The sequence below is a fragment of the Clarias gariepinus genome, chromosome 6 (genome assembly GCF_024256425.1).
Source record: "Clarias gariepinus isolate MV-2021 ecotype Netherlands chromosome 6, CGAR_prim_01v2, whole genome shotgun sequence".
NCBI lineage: Eukaryota > Metazoa > Chordata > Actinopteri > Siluriformes > Clariidae > Clarias > Clarias gariepinus.
In genome coordinates, this window is record NC_071105.1 from 17,060,449 (window position 1) to 17,083,264 (window position 22,816).

Genomic DNA, 22,816 nt, shown 5'->3' on the forward strand with positions numbered 1-22,816 from the left:
TTTTCAACTTCCTGTGCTGTTGACACGTTGTGTGTGAGTAAACCATGCTGTTGTTTCAAATGCATGAGCAATGCGGGACAGTTTTCATGTGTGAAATACATGAAGTGTAACTTTAACACTGGTGTTTACTGTTTCATTTCTGTCTTTCATTTCAATCTTTTTGTTTGCTTGTAATTTTGTTATCTAACTCTATTTTTATCACAATCATCAAAGTTCCTATTTCAAGCCACTATGCTTCATTTATACAACTTTCCTCACACCATAAAAATATAAACAGCTGAATTCAAATGCCCATACAGTACATTTAAAAGTGCTGCCTTAGTTCTCTGTTTCACATGAAAATCCACGTGATAAAATGATGTAGCACCACAATTAGCTAGAAGACCTCAAAATGGATTGTGATAGGGTATCCTAAGTGGCTACAACATATGTATTTTATGTGTTTATTTTTTTTGCCCTATAACTTGGCCAATTCCATGGTCAAGAAATGGTCTTAAAACAATCTCAGCTATTTCTGGTCTTTGAGTTAACAGTAGCAGCCTTATACTGTAGCTCTATAACAGGAAAATCCAAAGGTGCACTGTTACTGCCACCTAGCTGCAAAAATATTTGTGGCCTGTTTTTACCTTCGGTTAGGGTGTTTACCTGCTATAAATTGTACTGTATTGAAATTATATCTCTGTGCATTGTGAAATATGACCATATTGACATAAAACTGACTCAGTCCTTGACTAGAGATGGGTAAAAAAGAGGTGAAATAGGTTTAATTAAGAGAGCATTACTAAATTAAAATACATACAATACATAATTAAAATGCAAAACAGCACTTATAAATGGTGAATAATAATGACATATTACATTTTATAGGTACAATTATGTAGAAAATATTACTAGACAAAACAGATGAAGAAAACGAGATTTTAAAAAGAGGATATCAAACAAGTTATGCAAGGGGGAAGATGTGCACGCAAACACACATAAACATACACAAACAAACACACATGGACCACATGAGTCTGAAAGTTTTCCAAAACCTGAGACGCATTGTACCCATAATTTTGGGTGGCGGCCTGGACCCTGTCTCAGGGAGCTAAGGGCACAAGGCAGGGAAACCCTGCAAAATTGGGCCAAGTCACTCTAGGGCACAGACGCACACATACTGTATTTACAACCATTCACAACAGTCAACCACAAATCAGCCAACCTACAACACGTGTCTTTCGACTGTGTGGGAAACAGTGGCAGAAACTGGTTAAAGAGCAAAAATGTGTTTAAAAACCTAACACTTTTGTTTTAGACAAAGTCTGAATGACTCCATTTCACTGGAAAAAAAAAACTAAACAAAACTTTATTTGAAAACATACTCATCACATTAAATGCTACACTATATGTCTGGGGAAAATCTCACAAGAGACGATGTCTGTTGTCTGTATACAAAAACTTGAAAATCAGCAAACACAATCAAACCCTCACGCTTTACATTTTGGATTAGCCCACACTCATGTGAATGTGTCCACAGTGTGATACAAAATGGACTAAACATAGCTGGTAATGTTCCTTTGTTTGTCTGTCAGTAGGTGCATTATAGATTTAACCTATTATAGAGGTTTACCGTATAGGCATTTTTTCCAGCATTAGTGGCTCAGTTGTAGGTTTCTTGCCTACCATGTGGAAGGCCCACATTTAAACCCACAGTCATTGGATGCAGTGAGAGTCCCAAACCCGGATTAAATGATAGGGTTGTGTCAGGAAGGGCATACGGCATATAACCTGTGCAAAGTTGTGTATGGGTTGGATGGTCCACTGTGGCGAACCCTGGATGCGAGCAGCTGACAACTATAGGGGCATTTTACATATAATTGTACATTATCCAAAACCCACAACAGTCTAGAGAAGCACGCAGTAGATTATTGGCTGTACCTTTTTTTTGTGACCACCAGATGTCACCAGTATGCACTGTGAGGAAAAGCTTCGACTCTTTTTCGAAACAGTTGATTGTAAAGCCGTGGTATCACTACCGACTCTTTTCTACTGCAGTATATACAGTAGTGTAATGTTAGACATGCTGAAAGTGTGTTCCCCACAACCTCATGACTAAAGAATGTGTTCTTAGGACAGGTCCACATTGTTCGTGTGAGATTATTTACTGACAAAGAACGACTGTTTTGGGAAATGTGCGTGAGTGTAGACAGAAGCAGAAAGTGAATCGATATTCAATAACAAATGTGTTGGTCAAAAATATCACTAGCTCAAGGTAGTATAAAAATTACATTAAAAAATTATTGAAATTTTAAAATTCTCTAAAATAAATAAAACATAAAATTATTTGGTTATTATTTATAATTAATTGACACATGATAACTAAATGTTTCTATTTTATTTTATAAAAACACGCCTGACAAAAACACACAACGAGACAGACCTAATTTTGCATTTCAAAAAGCCAATCTTTGGCTTGTAGTCCTTAATGGGATCCATTTTCTTTTCGCGAACTACATGAACATTAAAGCAACGCGGGGGGTCGACCAATCAGAGACTACCGTCACATCCGGGTATTCTGCTTATACAAGGCCTGCGCTGTCTGAAAACAGCGATATTTCCGGTCTGACTATAACTATAAAACCGAAACAATGATACAGCGATGGTACTGGTACCGCTATATAGAGATTTAAAGAAATATGTACAAATAGTATACCGTGTTTTTGTTCTTATGCGTAGTCCTACATGTGTTTATTTGCTTTATGTATATGTGTATGTATGTACAATACTAGTTAAAAGTTTGGACACAAGTTTTGGATTTTTTTCTACATTCTAGAACAATACTGGATATTTCTAAACCACAAAATTACTTACAGCATTAGGTTAATTAAGTAACAATAACAACAGTCAGTTGTTATTTTTCAAGACATGAAGGTCAGCTGTTGTGTAGTTCTTGCAAGAACAGTATTGTCAAGTGCATTTGAAAAATCTATTACCCACCATGATGAAACTGGCTCTCATGAAGTGCATCCTATGAAAGCAAGAGCAAAAATTACCTTTATTGCAGAAGAGAAGTTTATTTGGACGTAACAGCTTCAAAAATCACCAATTAACAGCATCTCAGATGAGAACTGGCATGAAGGCTTCACAGAGCATAAATAGCAGACACATCTCAATATCAACTGCTCAAAGAAGATTATTTATATTTTGAATGCCTTCAGCTGTGCTTTACAATGTAGAAAGAAATAAAAAGTGGAATTAGAAAATGTGTCCAAACTTATAGATGAAGAAGACATGTATTTGCTTGATTTATTTACACATTACTACTCTATTAACTTACTTCTGTTACTTACTCATATCATCTTCTATACCACTTTATCCTGTATTCAGGGTCATGGGGCCTGAAGCCTATCCCAGGAGGCTTAGGGCCAATCCATTGCAGAGCACACACACTACAGGAACGCCAATTAGCTTATGTTTGGACTGTGGGAGGAAACCTACCAAGCACGGGGAGGACATGCAAACAGGGATGGGAATTGAACCCGGACCCTGGAGGGGCAAGGCAACAGTGCTAACCACTACACCACCGTGCTGCCTGTCACTTACTCACTTCCTTTTATTTACTTGCTTCCTTACTTTAGTTAGGTTACTTTAATTATTTTTAGCTCATTTTAAACTTCTGCAAATTAGTCCAGTAACATCCACTATGGAGTTCATCTTGCCCTTAATTCAAAGACGCAAATATATATATATAAAAAAAGACCACTTAAACTAATTGATTAAGAGTAATGATTCACCCAACTCTAGGTAAAAAACTATTAATAAAAATACAGTATATATAATAATAATAAATTATTTTTTCAATATTTTTTTTTATTATTATTATTTAAAAACCAGAGCTGTATTAAAACAATAAGAAACAACAACAATAATAATAATAATAATGCTTTAAAAACTTTTAGGACATCAGTGTGAAATCCATGTCGTTAATCAAGTCTGCTTTTAATTCTAGTTCTTGGAACTCACTGTTCTTAACTTTAGAGTTTTCTTTGCTCACATGACAACTAACACACGGACAGCTAGAGAATTAACTGATGAGTTGAGCAAGGTGCTCTGAGAGCCGGGAATGCAAAACTGTGGGGGGCAGCTGATAACCAGAACTCCCTGCCTTATATAAATCAGTTTTAAGTGTAATCAATTTCTCTCGGGTGGTGAAGGGCAGGTTCTGGCAAAAACTAAGGGAATAAGTACGTAGACTTTAAAATTTAAAACATATGCCTCATACTCGCTTTATACTGCCTGGCTTTATTTTGTTTCCCTCAAGACATTATTAAGAAGTTGTGTGTGTGTGTGTGTGTGTGTGTGTGTGTGTGGGAGACAGTTTAAATATTCTCATTATAGGCTCTCTGAAACATAACCGATGTATCATTCAGCTATTTGTAAACTGCTATTTCTACTGAAATGAAGTGCCCCTTTCCACATTTGTAGTAGTGTGTGGATATGTTTAACCACAAGTGGTACAGCATGTGTTTTTCAAGCAGATTAGCACTGCACATTCTGTTATATTTCACTTCCTGATGACTGTGTAACCTTATGTGAACTCAACCTCCTGTCCATGACACACACACACACACACACACACATAGAGAGAGAGGGAGAGAGAGAGAGCAGTTTGTGGTTATTTAATCCAATCTATAAGTTATTGTAATTTATTGTAATTTTGTAGATATTGAATATTGAGAGATTAGTAATGTGGTGTTGCAAATTCAGGTAACACTAATGCAGATTGTATTCATTCTCTAGCTTTCTTTATTAACCTACATTTCCTGTCATTAGATCAAAGGAAGCAGAGTCCGCACAAACTTTCTGCTATATGTGTATACTTTGCCAGTTTGAACCTGGATGTGCTTACATTCACATTACTGTACATTCACTAGATTTTGTGTGAGCTATCAGTATTGAATTAAGTATAGAATGAAGTTGTACTCATTCTAGGACAGGAATTTTTTTCAAAGCGTTTTTGGACAGCCACAGCTAAGGGCCTCATTGCAGGGGGATATTGCAAGCAACAATCTAGAGCCCCAAGATGGAGGGGCTATCTTATTCCAGAAATCCATTCTAATAAAAAATGTTTTGAGACGTGCGACTAGGTTTAGAAACGCATTACACAAGGAATGTATTAAACTGTTTTCAAAATACTTTATTGGCTTTACTTGCTTTGTGTTGTACAACACTAATATGCTTTATATATCACTTCATGGTATCACTGCAATCATGTTTAAAACATCTATACCTACATTGACTAATATAGTTAGCAAATGTAGACAATTAGAATGCATGTCTAGATGCAGAAACATAGGTTACATATTTAGATCTCTATTAACAAACCATGTTACAAAATACCTGTATGTCTTGCTAATAGATTGTTGATTTTTTATTTACTTATTTTAAGGGTGAACATTGTAAAATCACTTCAAAACAGATTATTTCATTAAAAGATATTTATTCAATGATGCATGTTGTGTTTGAAAGATAAGAACACTAAAACTTGCTACCATGTGACATTTAACTGCATTTGCATCATTTATCATGGAGACGTTAAACTGTTCATATCAAAGAAATGAAACTTGAAACTCATAACAGTCCTTAATAGCCGTCCCTGAAAGTTATCTAAAACAATGATTACTTTGTCTCTGGTAATACAGTATATGATAATAAACAGTGATTAAAATCGGGTGGTATGTTATTATTACTAAAACATCTGAAATATGTACTGATGCCACAACAGAATATCTGAATTACAGGACAATTACATTTATATTGTAATTATTTGGCAGGCGTGATTTTTCTCTGTGGAAAACTCATACTGGCACAAATATGCCAGGGTTTTATGGCATACCATATGTAATGCGCTGTTAGTTGGGAATTAACAATTCCTGAAACACCAGACTTTGAGAAAGGGTGTGGTGCTTGTGAGAGATGTGTAGATGTCACTCTGTGCTTAATAAATTGCGCTCCGTCAGCAAGTGTTGGATAATAATATTAATATTTACTTTTTGCTACTAAGCTTTTAATATAATACACTCAGTGACGTACGTTCATTTCTGAATGAATTCTTTCCTAAATAATAATAATATATATATATATTTTTTAAATGTGAACACCCCAGTATAAGGAACGTTCAAGTCAAACCTGGACAAAGGGTCCCCTAAAAAAAAATTTTAAGCAGTATACTGTAATTGAAGACAACACTTTTAAAATACACTAACAGATAGAAAACAAGAGATATGATATTTGTAGAGAAAGTACTATTGTATAGAGAGCTGTGAGAACAGCGTCCTTGAATAGCCTCCTGCTTATTGTTTGCTTCTTGTGCCAACCTCAATGAACATCTTACAGACGGTAAAAATAGCATTCTGCCTTCCTTAAAGATCACTGTCTGGAGGGTTGTATATCATTAGGACTAAAACAAATAACTGTCTTTTACAACATGATACTCTTAATTACTATCAAACTAACTGCGGAGTCAGATGCCAACACACCACTATATAGTACTACATACAGTGAAAACTTTATGTAGCTGTTTGAATGGTGTCTACTAAATTGTTGACTGGATTTAAGAGATATTTAAAAAAACACCAGCTCCCTTGTACACACCTATCATGACTTGACAAAAATATAATTGCATTTTGTTGAGACCTTGTCACCAGAGAAAGAGCCCTTAGTCGTAAGCTCTCTTTACAGGACAGGCTTTTGTTTTTTGGGACTTGATCGAGCGGGAGAACATCATGTCTTCTGTAGCAAAAGGACATGTTGGAAACACAGGAGTAATGGCATGTTATTTTGGGTCTAATCCCTCAGGGCTGCATCAAGTGAGTGATGTTTGTGAGGGTGCACAAAAGACTGCTAGTCATTAACCCCACTTAACAAAGCTTGCTCATTTTTACAGAATCAAGATTTCAATCTGTGCTAAACGGCATCTACAAATCTAGTTCACTTTGTCCTGGGAGAACTGACTTTTTTTTTCACAATAGCCCTATTCACAGAAACGTAATTGTTATTATTTTCATTTCTGTTGGCACCATACGTTGTTTTCCTTCCCTTTCCTTTCATTTGTTTTCCCTGTTTCCTTCTAACTACAAGCTTTTGTGATTATTACTATTATTTCTTTAATATAGTTCGTTATAATGAGTGTTTTAATCAGATGTTCCTGATGGCCAGAGGAGTGAAAAAGCAGACATTGCTGACAGCGCACGGTAAGGTTTTGCTATAAATAAAGTCTCACAGGGCAGCAGCAGGAAGAATAAAAAAAAACATAGCAGGTTAAAAAGTAAGTACACGTAATAACAATAATCATGGATTTAATGTTTCAATGTACATCGTATCGCATTCTAAGCTATGGATGTGGTGTGTGTGTGTGCGGCTGTGTACGCTCGACACACTGTTCCCTGGTCGATACGGCACAGAACGGGTTACGGGTCACGGTGTCTACTAGGACACAGTGTTCTCATCACAGCGAGCTACAGCGCAGCCGGAACATTGTGTTACTTTGTGGATAGTTTACAAGAACCTGCCCTTCGCTTTTTTTTCTCTCGCTCTCTCTCTCTCGCTCTCTCTCTTTTTTTTTTTACTATAGGCTTCACTGCCCATCCCTCATTTACTCCGCCTCTCACGTTCGTCGTTTCCCCCCACCCCCAGCCCATGTGGCTTTGTTGTTCAGCATAAGCAGTGTAAAATAGCGCCGCTGGAACATTTAGTACTCGCGGTGAAAGAGGGCGGGCTTCCTCCCCGGCAGCAGCAGCAGCGGCAGCGCGCGGTTCCCTCATAGCGCTCGTTGTAGCTACATGTTGCACTTGCCGGCAAAGAAAATTGTGTAAAGTTTCTCGCGGATTTTGTGAAGACAAGGGTATGAGAGAGACCGGAGACAAAAAGGAAATCGTGTAAGTATTTGTTCATGGTTTGTGTATTTATTTATTTGTTAGGTTAAATTGTGTGCCTGTGTGTATGTGTGTGTGTGTGTGTATTTAAACCCAACCATGTCATGACCCACTAATTCAAACACAGGCTCTGAGAGCGTTACACCTTGTGTAGCCTACAGTACATTTAATATCTTTATCCGGGACATGTAATGTACCTTTAATGCTTTTCTCTTCGCAACTATTCATTGTAAGTTATTCTAAATGAAGGTTAAGTGACTCCAAAATGCATGTTTCCAGGGGAAAGGTACATATTAAAAAAAACAAAAAGATGTCCGCTAAATGCCAGCAACAAGGATCAGTGCAGTTAAATAAGATTCATTTGTCTACTTATTGGTGCTGCAACAAGATTATACGCTTAGGAAAGTAGTACTTTTTTATTTTTATTTTAGAAGATGTTTCTATGAATTCCTTTAAAACCTATTAAAGTGATAAACCATTAATGTTTTTTATAACATATTTTTAGCACTTATTTGACCCCCCCAACCACTAATTTAGCTCTAATAGCGTCTTCTGATATAAAGCACAGGACGCAAGTAATCTACGTTGCTTTATGCTAAAGACTCGATTTTCCTATAGGAAAGCCTCAGTGAGACCAAGTCATAATTTTTTTTTTTTTTACAGTGATGCTCGGGTTCAGGAGAACTCAGTGAACCTGAATTGTCATCCCACAGCTCATGTGGGGACACGGTTTTTTTTTTTTCATTCTCACTGAGTTTATCTGAAGTCTATTCTAACATTTGCCACTAAGTACATACGGATGGCCGCTAACGGTTTTGTTGGACCAGTAAGCATATCAGCGTGAATACACGGCCTTTTCTATTCTGTCAGCATACAGTGCAAGTCTGGAGGGTTTTCCAAGAATTTATGTAAGCACGTGCTTCTAGTCATGTTCCTGTTTTGCAAGAACAGAACATACCTGCTAGTGGGAATAACATGTATATGAAAGTCATCTGCCATTAGTGGCATGGTGAGTGATTTACAAATCAAAGGAAATTTCTGTGACTTATAAAAAGAGGATTTATAAATGATAGTTTATTAAATGTCTGTTAAAAAGGTCAACAAAACAAGAGATCTATCAGGTGAACATTGAGATATACTTGTAAGTGTGCTCCTATGTCATTGTGATCAAACCTGAGATGTTATCTAAGTGTGTTTGAATGTGGAGGATGTGATGTGTGAGGACAAAATGAATCAACCATGGTACATTCGCCTCTTTGTCTAAGAAGTACTGGCTGTGATCGAGTTACACTAATAACCTGAAGTTCAATTTAATTATGAGATGTAGAATGATGTATTACCCTGACGTAGGTGGAACTCAGACAAGAGTATAATTTGGACATTTGAATTAGTGTTATGTCTACACGGAGAGACAGAGGTGTGTGGAAGTGGCTGTGTATGCTGCTTGAACGGAGAGAGAAGAAGCAGGCAGACGCTGACCGCATACAGTATCTGTTTAGAACATTATTTAGAAATAATAGTAAATTAACCTAGATAACCTAATATTTTGATTTAGAATAATTTGTTACAATTCCATAAATTAATAACTGTGAAAATAATTTTTGTGTACGTTTGGAGTCCTGTAGTAAAAAAAGAATTCAATTGCTTTTTAACTTCCATGGTTTGTAACCATTACTGTAACATAAAATAAATATAAGAGTGTATATAGGATGTGAAGCACAGAATATATTTAAAAGTATAAATTTGAGAAAATGGATAAATTAACATTCTCTGACGATGTGTCACTTGTGTACATTCTTAATAAAAGGCAGTTGGACAATTCTTAATGTATAACAACTGATGTTACTTGCCTAGATGATTTCTTCCTTTAGTGCAGTGATTGTTCTGGGCCAATTCTGATCAAGTACTGTACTGAGTAAGAAAACCCTTTGTTAGTTTTAAGGTCATCCTGTGGCCAAAAAAAAGCACATTTAATCCAAAATGCCTTTGAGTTACTAAAGCATAAAGTGAATATTTTTAACCTGTTTTCCATTTTGATGATAGTAAACAGCTTGTGATAATCAAAAATACAGTATCTCAAAATTTTAGAACAATTCCTAAAATCAATCAAAAGGGAATTACAATACATAAATGTCTAATGTCTAAAAAGTATGTCTATAGTAATATCGTGCACAGTAATATGATGGTCAGCAAACCAGTTAGTGGTACTTTTGGCACTGTGGGCAGGTGCTAAGTCCTGCTGGAAAAAGAAATTGCCATCTCTACGATCTTGTCAGCAGACAGAAGCATGAAGTGCTCTAAAAATCTCCTGGTAGATGACCGTGTTGACTTTGGACTTGATAAAACACAGTGGACCAACACCAGCAGGTGACCACATGGCACCACAAATCACCACAGACTGCGGAAACTTCGTAATGAACCTTAAGCAACTTGCATTCTGTGCCTCTCCACTCTTCCTCCAGACTTCTTGATTTCCAAATAAAATGCAAGATTTACTTTTACCTGAAAACAGGACATTTGACCAATGACCAACTTTCCAGATCTTTTTCTCCCCTTAACCCAGGTAAGATGTTTCTGATGTTGTCCCTGGTTCAGGAGCGGCAGGAATTCAACAGTTGTAGCCCCTTTTCTGAACTTTTTCTGAAGCTCTCTTAAGTTTCTGATTTGGCTTTGCTTGACAATTTTCCTAAGGTTCTATGAACCATGTTGCTTGTGCACCTTTTGTGACCACAAATTTCTCTTCCAGTCAACGTTCCATGAATATGCTTTAATACAGCACTCTGACCATTTCAGCTGATCGAGGTCATTCTGTGGCTTTTCTTTTTTTTAATGGATGTCTATGATCGTCTTCTGGAAAGTTGTTAAGTCGGCAGTCTTCCACTTGCACACACTGAACTAGACCAAGAGATGCACAGTATTTTTACTGTATAAATAGTAATTAACTGAAATGTAAAATGAAATATTCTAATATTTTGAGATACTGGATGTTTGAATTTGATGAGCTGTAAGCCCTTATCATTGAAACTAAAGCAAAATGCATAAACTATTTAGTTATATATAATATCTATAATCTATAATATATGAGTTTATTTTTAAATATAATTTATATACTTAAAATTGTCTGTGTGTGTAGATACACAAGTTCTTTGAGTGCAATCCTTGAGTAATAGTAATAGTCTTGCAGACTGTACTGAATGTTCCCTTCCCTGATTTAATTTTGGTCTTGTATCTTTTCCGTCATTCTTCTGGCTTTATTTGTCTGAGACACATATCTTCACTAACTGTAAACCTTATTGCCACCCAAACTGTGTCTTCATGTACAATAACTGGGTGCAGTTTGTTTCTTCCTTTGTATGACATTTATATGGTGATTATGCTATAGTAATACATAATTTTCACATTTGGTAATGTATAATTTAAATAGCTAAAACAGGAATGGTTATGAAATGAGAAGCGTGTTTGATTTAATATTAGGAGCTGAAATGATAGAGTGGTCTCTGAGACCCAGCGTGAAGACAGAAATTTGGTATACGCCACTGGATTGTGCCAGGAACTGTGAATAGAGGGAACATGGTGTTCCCCAGCACACACTCATGAGTGTACACTCACACACACACACCTTCTCTTACCAGACACACACGCACACACTGACGCACAGAGCTGACAAAGTGCCTCTGGATAAGCATATATATATACAGATTGGAGAAAATCGGATAGTAGACTAAGACAATATGATGCTTTGTGTCTCTGTGTTTTTGTCTTGCATAAAAATATACAGATGCTTAATTGCACATCTGATCAGATCATGACGAAGCTCCTTATGTCTGTGTGTATGCATGTCTTTAACACATTAAAAACCTAAATTTTTGTTATAAAAAACTTTGAGCAGTTCTAAAAAGCACTTAAAAGACACTGCAATCTTTACAATATAATGGAAATTATTGATCTATTTTAATAGTATAAGACTGATGTACAAATTGCCAGATGTGGTAGATTCCAATTAATTAGGTATTTGAGACATTTATTCACTCAGTCATGAATTAATCCAGTCCTCCATTAATTTAGTCCTTATTAGTCCTATAGCATTCCTTAATCTGAAGACTATATTAAAGGCAAGTTGTAAAGACAGATATTCGGCTATTCCATACCACTTAGTATTTAAATAGAAAGTCAAACATGTTATGAGGAGTAAAATGTGATGTATAATATGCTATTGTATCTGTTCAAAATAATTGTGTCAACATATTTAAATTAAGGATTAAATTTCCACTCAAGTAAAATATGTCAGTCTGATTTTTTATTTTTTTTGGAGGAAAACCCATTTTGCTAAAATCTCTGTGTTCAACAGGATATGATAGCAACCCTTTGTGTAATAGGTACAATTGTGCATCTGTTATTACACATTCAGAATGATGCCAGAATCAAACTTGCTTTACTCAGCGACATACAAATAAAGTCAGGCCAGTTACCAGAAGAGGAAGCAGTAAAAGAAGAGTAGTGAACAATGATCTTTTCTTGTACATGTGCTTTCTGCGTTTTAACACAATCAACTATTTTACAATCACATAAATTCATAATATAAGATTCAGTATACTGTTATTTGTCATATGGGAGCATTTCATATTGCCTGTAAAGTTTATGTATTTGTATGTGTGTATTTGTGTTTTAGGGGAACAAGGTCATGTCTTGAAGAGATGGCCAATTTTGAAGATAAGTGTCCAACTGCCCAGTCACCTATTGCCCTGTTTGCCTCGCAGGGTTTAGACGTCACTCCAAACAAAGACCGGGGAGTGTGCAAGGCTAGTAAAACTACATTTTAGCACTAACACTCTTTCTGCCTATTATTTTTATTTTATTATTTTATTGATTTCTCAACTAACACAACATTTTCATTGTGCCCAAATGGTGACTCAACCTCTGAAAAATAGAATTTAGAAATAGATCATTTTGATTAGGATTTTTTAAAATATGTTTGTGCATAATGACTGTATATACATTGATTTTGAAATTAAAACTGATATCCACCACAACCAAATAAGTGGGTTGGGGATTTATATAACTGTGGCCTAAGTATTAATATAATTAATTCACATACAATGTGATGTGTTAATGTCTTTTTATATTGTAAAAACATTATTAGACAAAGCCATATAGGGCTGCACGATAAAAAAAGCATTGTCATTTTGACACATTGCATTGTTGATTTAAATTGCTATAGGTAACGATTTGCTATAGATAATTTCCCTCTGGGATTAATAAAGTTCTTTGAATCTTAAATCTTAATTAAATGACGATTAAATTTTGTATTTAAATTTATTTATCTTGGTTAATATCAAATGATTAAATCTTATTAGGAGGATGTTTGTCAATATTCATTCATATTTGTCTTTAAAAGCATTTAAATATACATTAAATATTAACATTATTAACAATCTTTTCATAAATTCCTGATTATGCACATATTACCGTTACTAAGTTGCATACTTTTGCGAGTAAATAATTGCACAAATCAATATTATGACTTTGATTTGTATGTGATTAATTGTGCAGCACTAATGCAATAATTTTGAAACAATTTTTGGGAAAAAAACTCGTTCCATACCATATTGTTTATGATGTGTTTAATGGAAACCTCTTATACAATGCTCAGATTTACTTGATATACCGTATTTCTTGAATTAACAGTGATGATGACTCTCACCATCTCCACAGATTGTGAAGCGGCATGGTACAGGGGGAGAGAAGCCTATGATTGGGGACAAGGTGCATGTCCACTACACTGGAAAATTGCTTAATGGGAAGAAGTTTGACTCCAGTTTTGACCATAAGGAACCTTTTGTCTTCAACATAGGCAAAGGTATTGCAGTTATTTTATATCGAGCAATTTCCCATAAACCTTTTTTTTCCGTGTCTGTCTGTATAACTTTTTAAAAAGGGACAAGGATTTTAAAAATCCCAGCATGCAATTATAGTCCTAAATTATTAGCACAAACCATGAATTGTAACAAAATATAATATTTTGGTTACTGGTTGGACACAAACCTTTATACTGTTTTTTTTTTTTTTTCACGTTTTACTTCTACATATGTTGAGTAATAGAGAGATATGAACAGAGATCAAACATTTACATTGGTTTACACCTGTGTTGAATTAACTTTTAAATTATTGGTTTGTGTCTGTTTCTGACAAAGTGAAGAACTAGCCTACCTCGATTCCATGACAAGTTTTTTTCCCAATACCTGTGGAAAGAAGCATGTTCTCTTTGATTGGGGAATCTAGGCCTTATTTTTTATTACTCTTTTCTTTTGTACTTTTATAGGTTGTTTTTCTAACACCCACATTTGTATTAGTCATTAAGACAGAGATGAAATTCCAGTTACCTCATAAGCCAATATATTTAGTCATGTAAGTCACGTAGAAACTAGTATTATTTTGCCATAAGCATTTCTTTATTATTAAATGATGCTAATTGCATACCCTGTTTTACCTGTTTCAACTGCACCACACCGGATTTATTTATTTATTTAAGTGCAAGTTTGTTTTACATGTTAATTCTCTGTTAACAGTTACATAATGGTATGGTATATGATAACATTAATGACATTAGATAGCACAAGATGTTCATGGTGTTCTCTCTATTGCTCTCTATTGCTGTCTTGAAGGTCAGGTAATCAAAGCATGGGATATTGGTGTGAGCTCCATGCAAAAAGGAGAGGTGTGTCTGCTGATGTGTAAGCCTGAATATGCATACGGCTCTGTTGGGAGCCCCCCGAAAATACCTCCAAACTCTACACTGTTGTTTGAGGTGGGCAATTTAAACAGAAAAAACTTTTCATTGTATTCATGCTTCTCTCTCTGTATCGACAGGGGGAAATTAGTTTATATACAGTATTATCACCACTAGAAAAAAATGTGGACATTTCTTGCTGCAAACTGTTAAAAGTAGTTGGCTAATATATGCTGCATTTGCTTTCTTTTCAGGTAGAGCTGTTGAGTTTTAGAGGGGAAGAGCTTACAGAGGATCGTGGAATTTTAAGGAGAATAAGGGTCAAAGGTGCAGGCTACAGCAATCCGAATGATGGTGCCACGGTTCATGGTATGTATGTAATTAGAATTCCGTGATTTATTTTTTTTTGGATGTACATTCATTTAAGACACAACTGTAATGTTTTGTGTGCTACAGTCCATTTGGAGGGAAGGTGTTGTGGCCATTTGTTTGATTCACGGGATGCCACATTTGTAGTGGGAGAATCTGAGGACGAGGGTGTTCCTCTGGGAGTGGATCGGGCCATGGAGAAGATGCAGAAAGGGGAATGCTGTCTATTATATTTAAAACCCAAGTAGGTTCCAAAATAATTTTCAGGTCCTTATGCCAGAATACTGTATACAACTGTTGTTAGGGCCCAAGCACTGTGACATCAGCACGATGACGACATGACTATGATGTCCTCGCCATCGCTCTGATAATGCTGCTTCAATAGTACTGATGTCATAAATGTTCAAAGGAAATCTTGTTCTTCTAAGTATTATGCCCTATAACATCAGCACCATGATGACATGATTGTAACAGTGCCATTGCTCTGAATGCCGTTTTAATAGTGCTGATGTCATAAATGTGTAAAGGCCTTGTTCGTCTAAGGAGTATAAGAGCAGAAGCACTATGACATCAGCGGGATGACGTCAATACTGTGACATCACTGTTGCTCTGATAAAGCTGTTTTAATAGTGCTGATGTCATAGATGTGCGAAGGCCCTCTTGTTTTTCTAAGGATTATTAGGGCGTAAGCACTATGACCTCGTCATGATAAAGCCATTACTATGGCCTCATTGCCATCGCTCTGGTAATGCTGTTTAATAGTACTGATGGTATAAATGTTCGAGGGCTCTCAAGCTCTATGACATCAGCCCCGATAACGACATGATTGTGACACCATCGCCATTGCTCTGATAATGCTAATTTAATATAAGTTTGCTAAGGCCCTCATGTTCTAAGGATTATTAGGGCAAAAGCACTATGACATCAGCACGATCATGACAATACTCTGAGCTCATCGCCATTGCTCTCATAATGATGTTTTAATAGGGCTGATGTCATAAATGTGTGAAGGCCCTACGTTTCTAAGATTTTTTTTCAAACATCCGGGCCTTTCTGGGGGTCTTAACATGCTTAAAAACTGGACTGGAAATCGGCACCCAGAGGTTGGAATCCGCTGCCATTAGGATGCCTGCAAGTCTGGCCCTTGAGCATGGCTCAGGGCCTTCATAGGAGATTTTGCTGCAAACCTGTTACACACTTGAATGTATACATGTCAATCATTTTGATTCATACATATTCACATTTCAAACTTAAATAATTCTTTAATTGTGTAAAGGTGCTTTGCACATTTCAATTCAATTTTATTTTCTATAGCGCTTTTAACAATTGACATTGTCGCAAAGCACCTTAATTCAATTCAGATAAAATTTATTTGAATTGAAATTGAATCCTAGTACACTTATAGATTTCATTAAGCTGAACTATTTTCACTATGCATGTCATTGGCTAAGCGCAACACAAGGTCAGATATTTTGGGTAAATTGTAAACCCTTATGACATCAGCACTACTAAATACACACTACACACACACACACTACACAACCTACACACACTACATTTCCTACACAAACGTTGACCGGCCCAAGCACTTGGGCCATTACGATCACCACCAAATCCCGCTCACCTTGAGTAACATCAGCAACCAAAGCTTTTTGGAGGTTTTAACATGCGCAAAAAGCACACAGGTTGTATGTTGAGCGATGGTGCAGGTGTAGGTGCGCACCAGAAAGACGTCCATCCGAGGCGATTCCATAAACCTATGCCATATACAATGACATTAGCTTCCAGGGCTTTTTAGAAGTCGTAGCGTGCTCAGAAGTCTTAACATGCTTAAAATATACAGGGTGTGTGGTACTCCCGGGCGGCGATGGCACAAGTGCTTTTGCCCGCTCATTGTTGCTTGCAACAGTCCAGTGCAGTGAACTCATTGTCATATTTAGAAAACCAGTTTGAGATGAATTTTGATTTCTGACATGATGTGTTAACCTGTGGTCATAAAGCAATAGACATGGTCAGCAACAGTACTCAGGTATGCTGTGGACATCTATCAGCCTGGAAAGGGTTACCAAGCCATTTCTAATGCTTTGGGACTCTGGCGAACCATGGTGAGAACCATTACCAACAAATGGCAAAAACTTAGAACAGAAGTGGTGGCTAGCCTAACAAAATTACTTCAAGAACACAATGCTGACTTATCCAGGAACTCAAAAGAAGGCAGAACATTTAAATAACTGCAGCCCTCACTTGCTTCAGTTAAGGTCAGTGTTTATGATTCAGGAATAAGAAAGAGACTAGGCAAAATGGCGTCCATGGGAGTTCCAAGATGAAAGCCTGTGCTGAACGAAAGCAACACAAATGCCTCATCTCAATATTTCCCCCCCCCCAAAAAAAACCTTTTTGAGCAACTATTCTGTGATTGATGAAACAGAAGTTGAACTTTTTGGATGCTGTTCGTCCTGTTATATCTGGCATAAATCTAAAACATAATGGAAACATGAATTCGGCTTTCAACCAGAAAATCCTGAAAGAAAATGTCAGGACAATGATACAAAACTCACCAGCAAATCCCACCTCTAAATGGTTAAAAATAAAGGTTTTAAAGTCCAAACTTAAATCTGATTGAGGCGTTGTAGCATGAGGTTGTTCTTGTTCGAAAATTCTAATGTGGCTGAATTTAAACAATTCTGCATAGATAAGTGGGCTAAAATTACTCCACAGCGATGTGAAAAGACTCATTGGCAGTTATCGCAAACGCTTGACTGCAGTTATTGACGCCAAGGTGCCACTACAAGTTATTAGGGCCACGCAAGTTAGGACAACTTTGTTCCCTTTAAAAAGTAAATCAACATCTAAAAACTGTGTTTTGTATTTACTTGGGTCATATTTGTGTTATTTTAAAATTTGTTCAATTATTCAAATCATTTAAGTGTGACAATATAAAAAAAAATCATGAAAGGGAAAAATATTTTTTTCACATCACTGGTCTGTATATATACACATATATTGTTTGTTGTAACATTTTTAAATAATCATGCCATTTTTCTTTTTTTTAGTTGTTCCAGTATTGACACAATGTGTACTGTATTGTATTTTGCAGATATGGCTATGGTAAAGAGGGAAAACCAGAATTGAACATTGGACCAAATGCAGAACTTTTGTATGAAGTAACGCTCAAAGATTTTCAAAAGGTGAGATCTTTATTCAGCTTACTATCGAAATTGAAATGACTTCATATCAAAAGCAACTTAAATGGAGGTTCAAGTTAATTTTGACTGTAAATTATCTTACATCATAGGGATTAGCGTGCCAGCAAATTTTTTTTTACGTCTAATTCCTATTCCTTAATTTGTACTGGTACGGAATTAAAATTGTTAGTTAATATAGATCAACAGTAGTGTTCTGGAGCAATTAAAGAGAAATTACTCCCTCTAGTGTTTATAGACAAAGGATTAGAAACACGTAAATTTTTCCCTCAGGCCAAAGAATCCTGGGAAATGGACTTAAGTGAGAAACTGGAGCAAGCAGTTTTGGTTAAACAGAAAGGAACACAGTATTTTAAGGTGAGAAATCTTTTTTTTAAATCTTTGTTTACTTTATGTGTGTGGTAGCAAGGAAGTATATTACCAGTTAAAAATTTGCACACATCTTCCAATTCCATGCATGGTCTTCCCTGATTTTTATATCTCTTTATTTCCTGGATAAAGAGGAACTGTTCGTCCTGTAACTTAAATTTTGGATCTCAAGGCTACATCCAAAAGAACTCAATTGAAAGATGTCGTAACTAGAGACATGCTTTTTTGCTCATATCAAAAATTAACTTTCAGATGAACTAATTGAATGATAATTAGCAAAAAAAGAACTATCAGCCAAAACAACCAAGAGCCCCCTTTAGCAAAAAATAACTATTAGCCAAAACAACCAAGAGCCCCCTTCAACCATCACTGATAACCTACATTTACATTTACATTTACATTTAGGCATTTGGCAGACGCTCTTATCCAGAGCGACTTACAAAAAGTGCTTTAATGTTTACAACATTGGATACATACTTACACTGGGTTAACTAGGTTAGTAACTAAGTACCATTAGTCCAACACAACTGAGAAGAGTTTTTTTTTTTTTTTTTTTTTTTTGGGGGGGGGGGGGGGTTAGGCCAAGTACTGGAGAAACAGATGCGTCTTGAGTCGTCGTTTAAAGATAGTCAAAGTCTCTGATGTACGGACATCTAGAGGAAGTTCCACCATCTAGGTGGAATGAACCTACTAACTGGAATTTGCTACTAACGTCAGGCTATGGAAAAATTCACATACTTAGGCTCACAAATTCACATACTCATTAATTGAATATGAAATACTTTAACAACCATAGCAAGCCTTAACGAAAGAATGTAGGAAAACAGAAAGCTGAAAATCAAAACTAAATTTTAATAAAGCATGCATCTTAAACACTCTGCTATAGGGATGTGAAACAAGGTTTGCACAACATACCGGATTACTTTATACGTATCATCTCACATGACACAGTGATTCAGCACCCTAGATTGAGTTGGACTGGCCATGTCATTAGAATGCCAGACAAATTTAATAACCTTTTAAAAGGGTTATTCAACTAAATGATGGAAAATGAAAATCAGAAGGCAAATCACACTTTAGATACAAGGATGTGCTAAAAAACCCAATCTAAATATACATACATACATACATACAAGTATTAGTAAGCACACAATTACTGTATCATTGCCTTAATATACCACTACAATCAATTCGAAAAGAAGCCATCAAGATGCAGTTGAAGTGCATAATTTTAGCGTTATTTTAACAAATTTTTACAAGCTTAAAAGTAATTGTACAACATAAATTAATCATGAATACTGTATCAAGTTTGCTTTCGATACTTGCAAAAACCTGTAATGAACAAATGAGTCTGTGAGTTTCTGTGAGCTCTGTGAGTTCGCAGAGCCTTTACTTCACAAGCCCAATTTCTTTTTATTTCTTAATTACTCTACATTCTGCGTAAATGTTAATTTATTCTATCACATGACACTTACTTTAAAAATATCCCAAAATGTAATGGAGTGAATATATTAACTATGATTTTTAGATTCATAGCACACATTGTGTGTTGATTGTGAACATGCCTACATTGTTTTAGGCTGGGCGATACTACCATGCTATCATTCAGTATCAGCGAATTGTAACATGGCTGGAGATGGAATACGGAGCAGGAAAGGAGCAACAGCAGGCCCTTCAGGCCCTCCTGCTTGTTGCCCATTTAAACCTGGGTCTGTGCTACCTACGCCTGCGGGAATTCTCTCAAGCTGTGGAAAGCTGCAGCAAGGTAAAGCATTGGATAGCCCTCAACAATAAAATACCTACACAGTGAAGAGGTAACTTTCAGTGAATGTCTACTATTTGCTAGGTGTTGGAGCTGGACTCTGCAAATGAGAAGGCACTGTATCGGCGTGGAGAGGCTAGACTGTTGAGGAATGAATTCAGTCTGGCCCTTGTGGACTTCCGGCAAGTTCTGCAGGTCAATCCCTCTAACCGTGCAGCTCGATGCCAGATTTCGGTCTGCCAGCGCAAGATACGTGAACACCATGAGCGTGACAAAAAGATCTATGCCAACATGTTCCAGAGGTTTGCTGAACATGATGCCAAGGTACATAACCAGTTACAATATCTATTTCTTTACAATTTGTCACAGAGTTTTTAAAAAATGAATAATCACTTTAGTTATTTTGTTATTCACTTCTCTGGTGAATAAGTATCAGGAGAAATTATTTCAGCTAAACCTAATACAGTTAAACTATAACTTAAGGTATAAGGCTGAAATGTTCAAGACAATTTAAACTAACACTGAGGATGCTTGTTATGACGACATTAAGCTTCGTTCAACCAGTTAAGAAAATTATCTGTGTACACTATAATCTCTATAAATATCTACATCATGCTAAGATGATTTTACATATTTAAGTGATCACCTGAACCTAGAATTATTTTTTTGACTTTTCATGAGCTAATATTTTTGTGCTGCTACAGGTGAACCGATTAAAAAGGACGAAGGAAGATTGTGGAGTGATTGATCAAAACTGCAAGGCTGTAAAGCGGCCAAGGAGGAGTCAGGATGGCCCCTAGTGGTCGAGAGCCCACACTGCAATGCCTGTAATGCTATGGAGTTGCTATGGGCTGGTTCTGCCCTTATGAACACTGTGCTGAGTGCAGTACTGATATGCATGGACAGCCCCCTTTCTTACACCATGGCATGACTGCTATCTCTCAGAACCCAAAGACGAAGGTTCCGAAAAGACTAGGTATAAGAGCAATGGTCTCTGAAGAGGCTGTAAAACTTAAATGGCATTCCAACAGATAACATGCCCACATGTGACCACTGGTATTCAACATCTAACCTCCATCACATACAGTGTGATTCAAAAGTCTAAGACTTTATTGAAAATTTTGGATTTAATATTGGAAATGAACATAAGATTTTAGAACTTTTTAGAACATCGAAAATGTTCAGAATATTGAATATTTAAGATTTCCCACTATTTTAGGTCACTATTTAATTGTAAGACTTTTTTTTTCATATTGACCATTCTAAATGCTTATACAAAAAGTCAAATTGTCATCCTGCCTAATTTAATTTATTGAAGCATGTGTTTAGCTGACACTCTGTTGGGTTGATCCAAAATGGATCGTAAGATTTTGCACAAAATTCTAGAGTCTAGGCCAGCTGAAATGCATTTTCAACTGTAATTAAAGCAAAGGGGGATGTACTAAATACTAAGAAACTCTGGTTTTATGTCAGTATTCCAAAGAGTCTAATTGTCACTAAAGTTGTAGTCAGTAATATAATTTGTTATAAATTGTTGTATTAAATCAGAAAAAAATGCAGAACAGAAGGATTTTCGATCGTTGTCTCAGACTTTTTGACCTCACTGTACATCTGAACCTAGCAAGACATTTGTACAATACAGAGATAAAATTATAAAAGTTGGTACTGTATAATGTATATCCCATAATGTGGTAAAATGTTAGTGGCTTGGAATGATTTCAATAATAGTCTTGAGATATTAGTCTTAAGATATGATATACATTGTGGGGAGATTTGTCAGCATGTTTGTGTGTAGACAAATAACTTCATTGGATAGCTAGACTGAAATACTCTACTGCCTGTCTATCCAGCATTAGCTTTTCTAATCAGTTGACAAAAACTTCAACCTTTCCCTATGGGAAAATGGACTAGTGACTATCTGGTCAACTGAAAGGCTTTTTTTTGTTGTTGTTGTTGTTGCACACTTCCTGTTGGATTAATAAAATGTCTGAACTGGAGTCTCCATGCTTGGAATCTCCATGTCTGTCATCTCCTGGTGTAGTGACAAAGCACGTGGACATGTTAATAATAATACAGAGACCTAATGCACTACCAGACACATACACCTGGGGGAAATTTAACATGGTCAACCCACACCTACCTTCATCATTTGGGGTGGGAAAAAAAACACACAGATACTTCACACAGGCAGTAACCTCTAGCTCAAGATCAAACTTTGAAACGTGGAGCTGTGAAGTTGCAACAATATTCACTGCATTACTATGCCACATTCATAGGCATACAATATATTTTACAGTATGTCCAATAGAAAGATCACTGTTAAGTCAATAAAGGGCACTACTGTATCTCAACAAGCTGGAGAAAAAAATATTCAGTTAGTAGAGAGCATTATCTCCACAAGTCAGAGCAAAATAATTAGTCAAGGTCAGTATTTCCACATTACAGAGAAAAATACCTAGTCAGTAGAGCA

General features: G+C 36.2%; 1 protein-coding gene across 1 annotated transcript; it reads left to right on the forward strand.

Moving 5' to 3' along the window:
* The first annotated feature begins 7,712 nt into the window (after positions 1–7,712).
* Positions 7,713–22,343, forward strand: fkbp5 (FKBP prolyl isomerase 5). The gene is made up of 11 exons (XM_053498491.1): positions 7,713–7,919; positions 12,586–12,715; positions 13,629–13,773; positions 14,579–14,721; positions 14,898–15,012; positions 15,100–15,256; positions 18,110–18,200; positions 18,489–18,572; positions 20,164–20,349; positions 20,431–20,670; positions 21,051–22,343. The coding sequence occupies exons 1-11, from the start codon at positions 7,888–7,890 to the stop codon at positions 21,144–21,146; spliced, it is 1,419 nt and encodes a 472-aa protein (XP_053354466.1). The 5' UTR covers positions 7,713–7,887; the 3' UTR covers positions 21,147–22,343.
* The last annotated feature ends 473 nt before the right edge of the window (positions 22,344–22,816 follow it).

Coding starts and splice junctions, on each gene's coding strand:
- fkbp5 (XM_053498491.1), top strand. CDS start 7,888: ATGAGAGAGACCGGAGACAAAAAGGAAATCGT. Junction 7,920..12,585: donor GGAGACAAAAAGGAAATCGT/GTAAGTATTTGT, acceptor TTTGTGTTTTAG/GGGAACAAGGTCATGTCTTG. Junction 18,573..20,163: donor AAGGAACACAGTATTTTAAG/GTGAGAAATCTT, acceptor ACATTGTTTTAG/GCTGGGCGATACTACCATGC.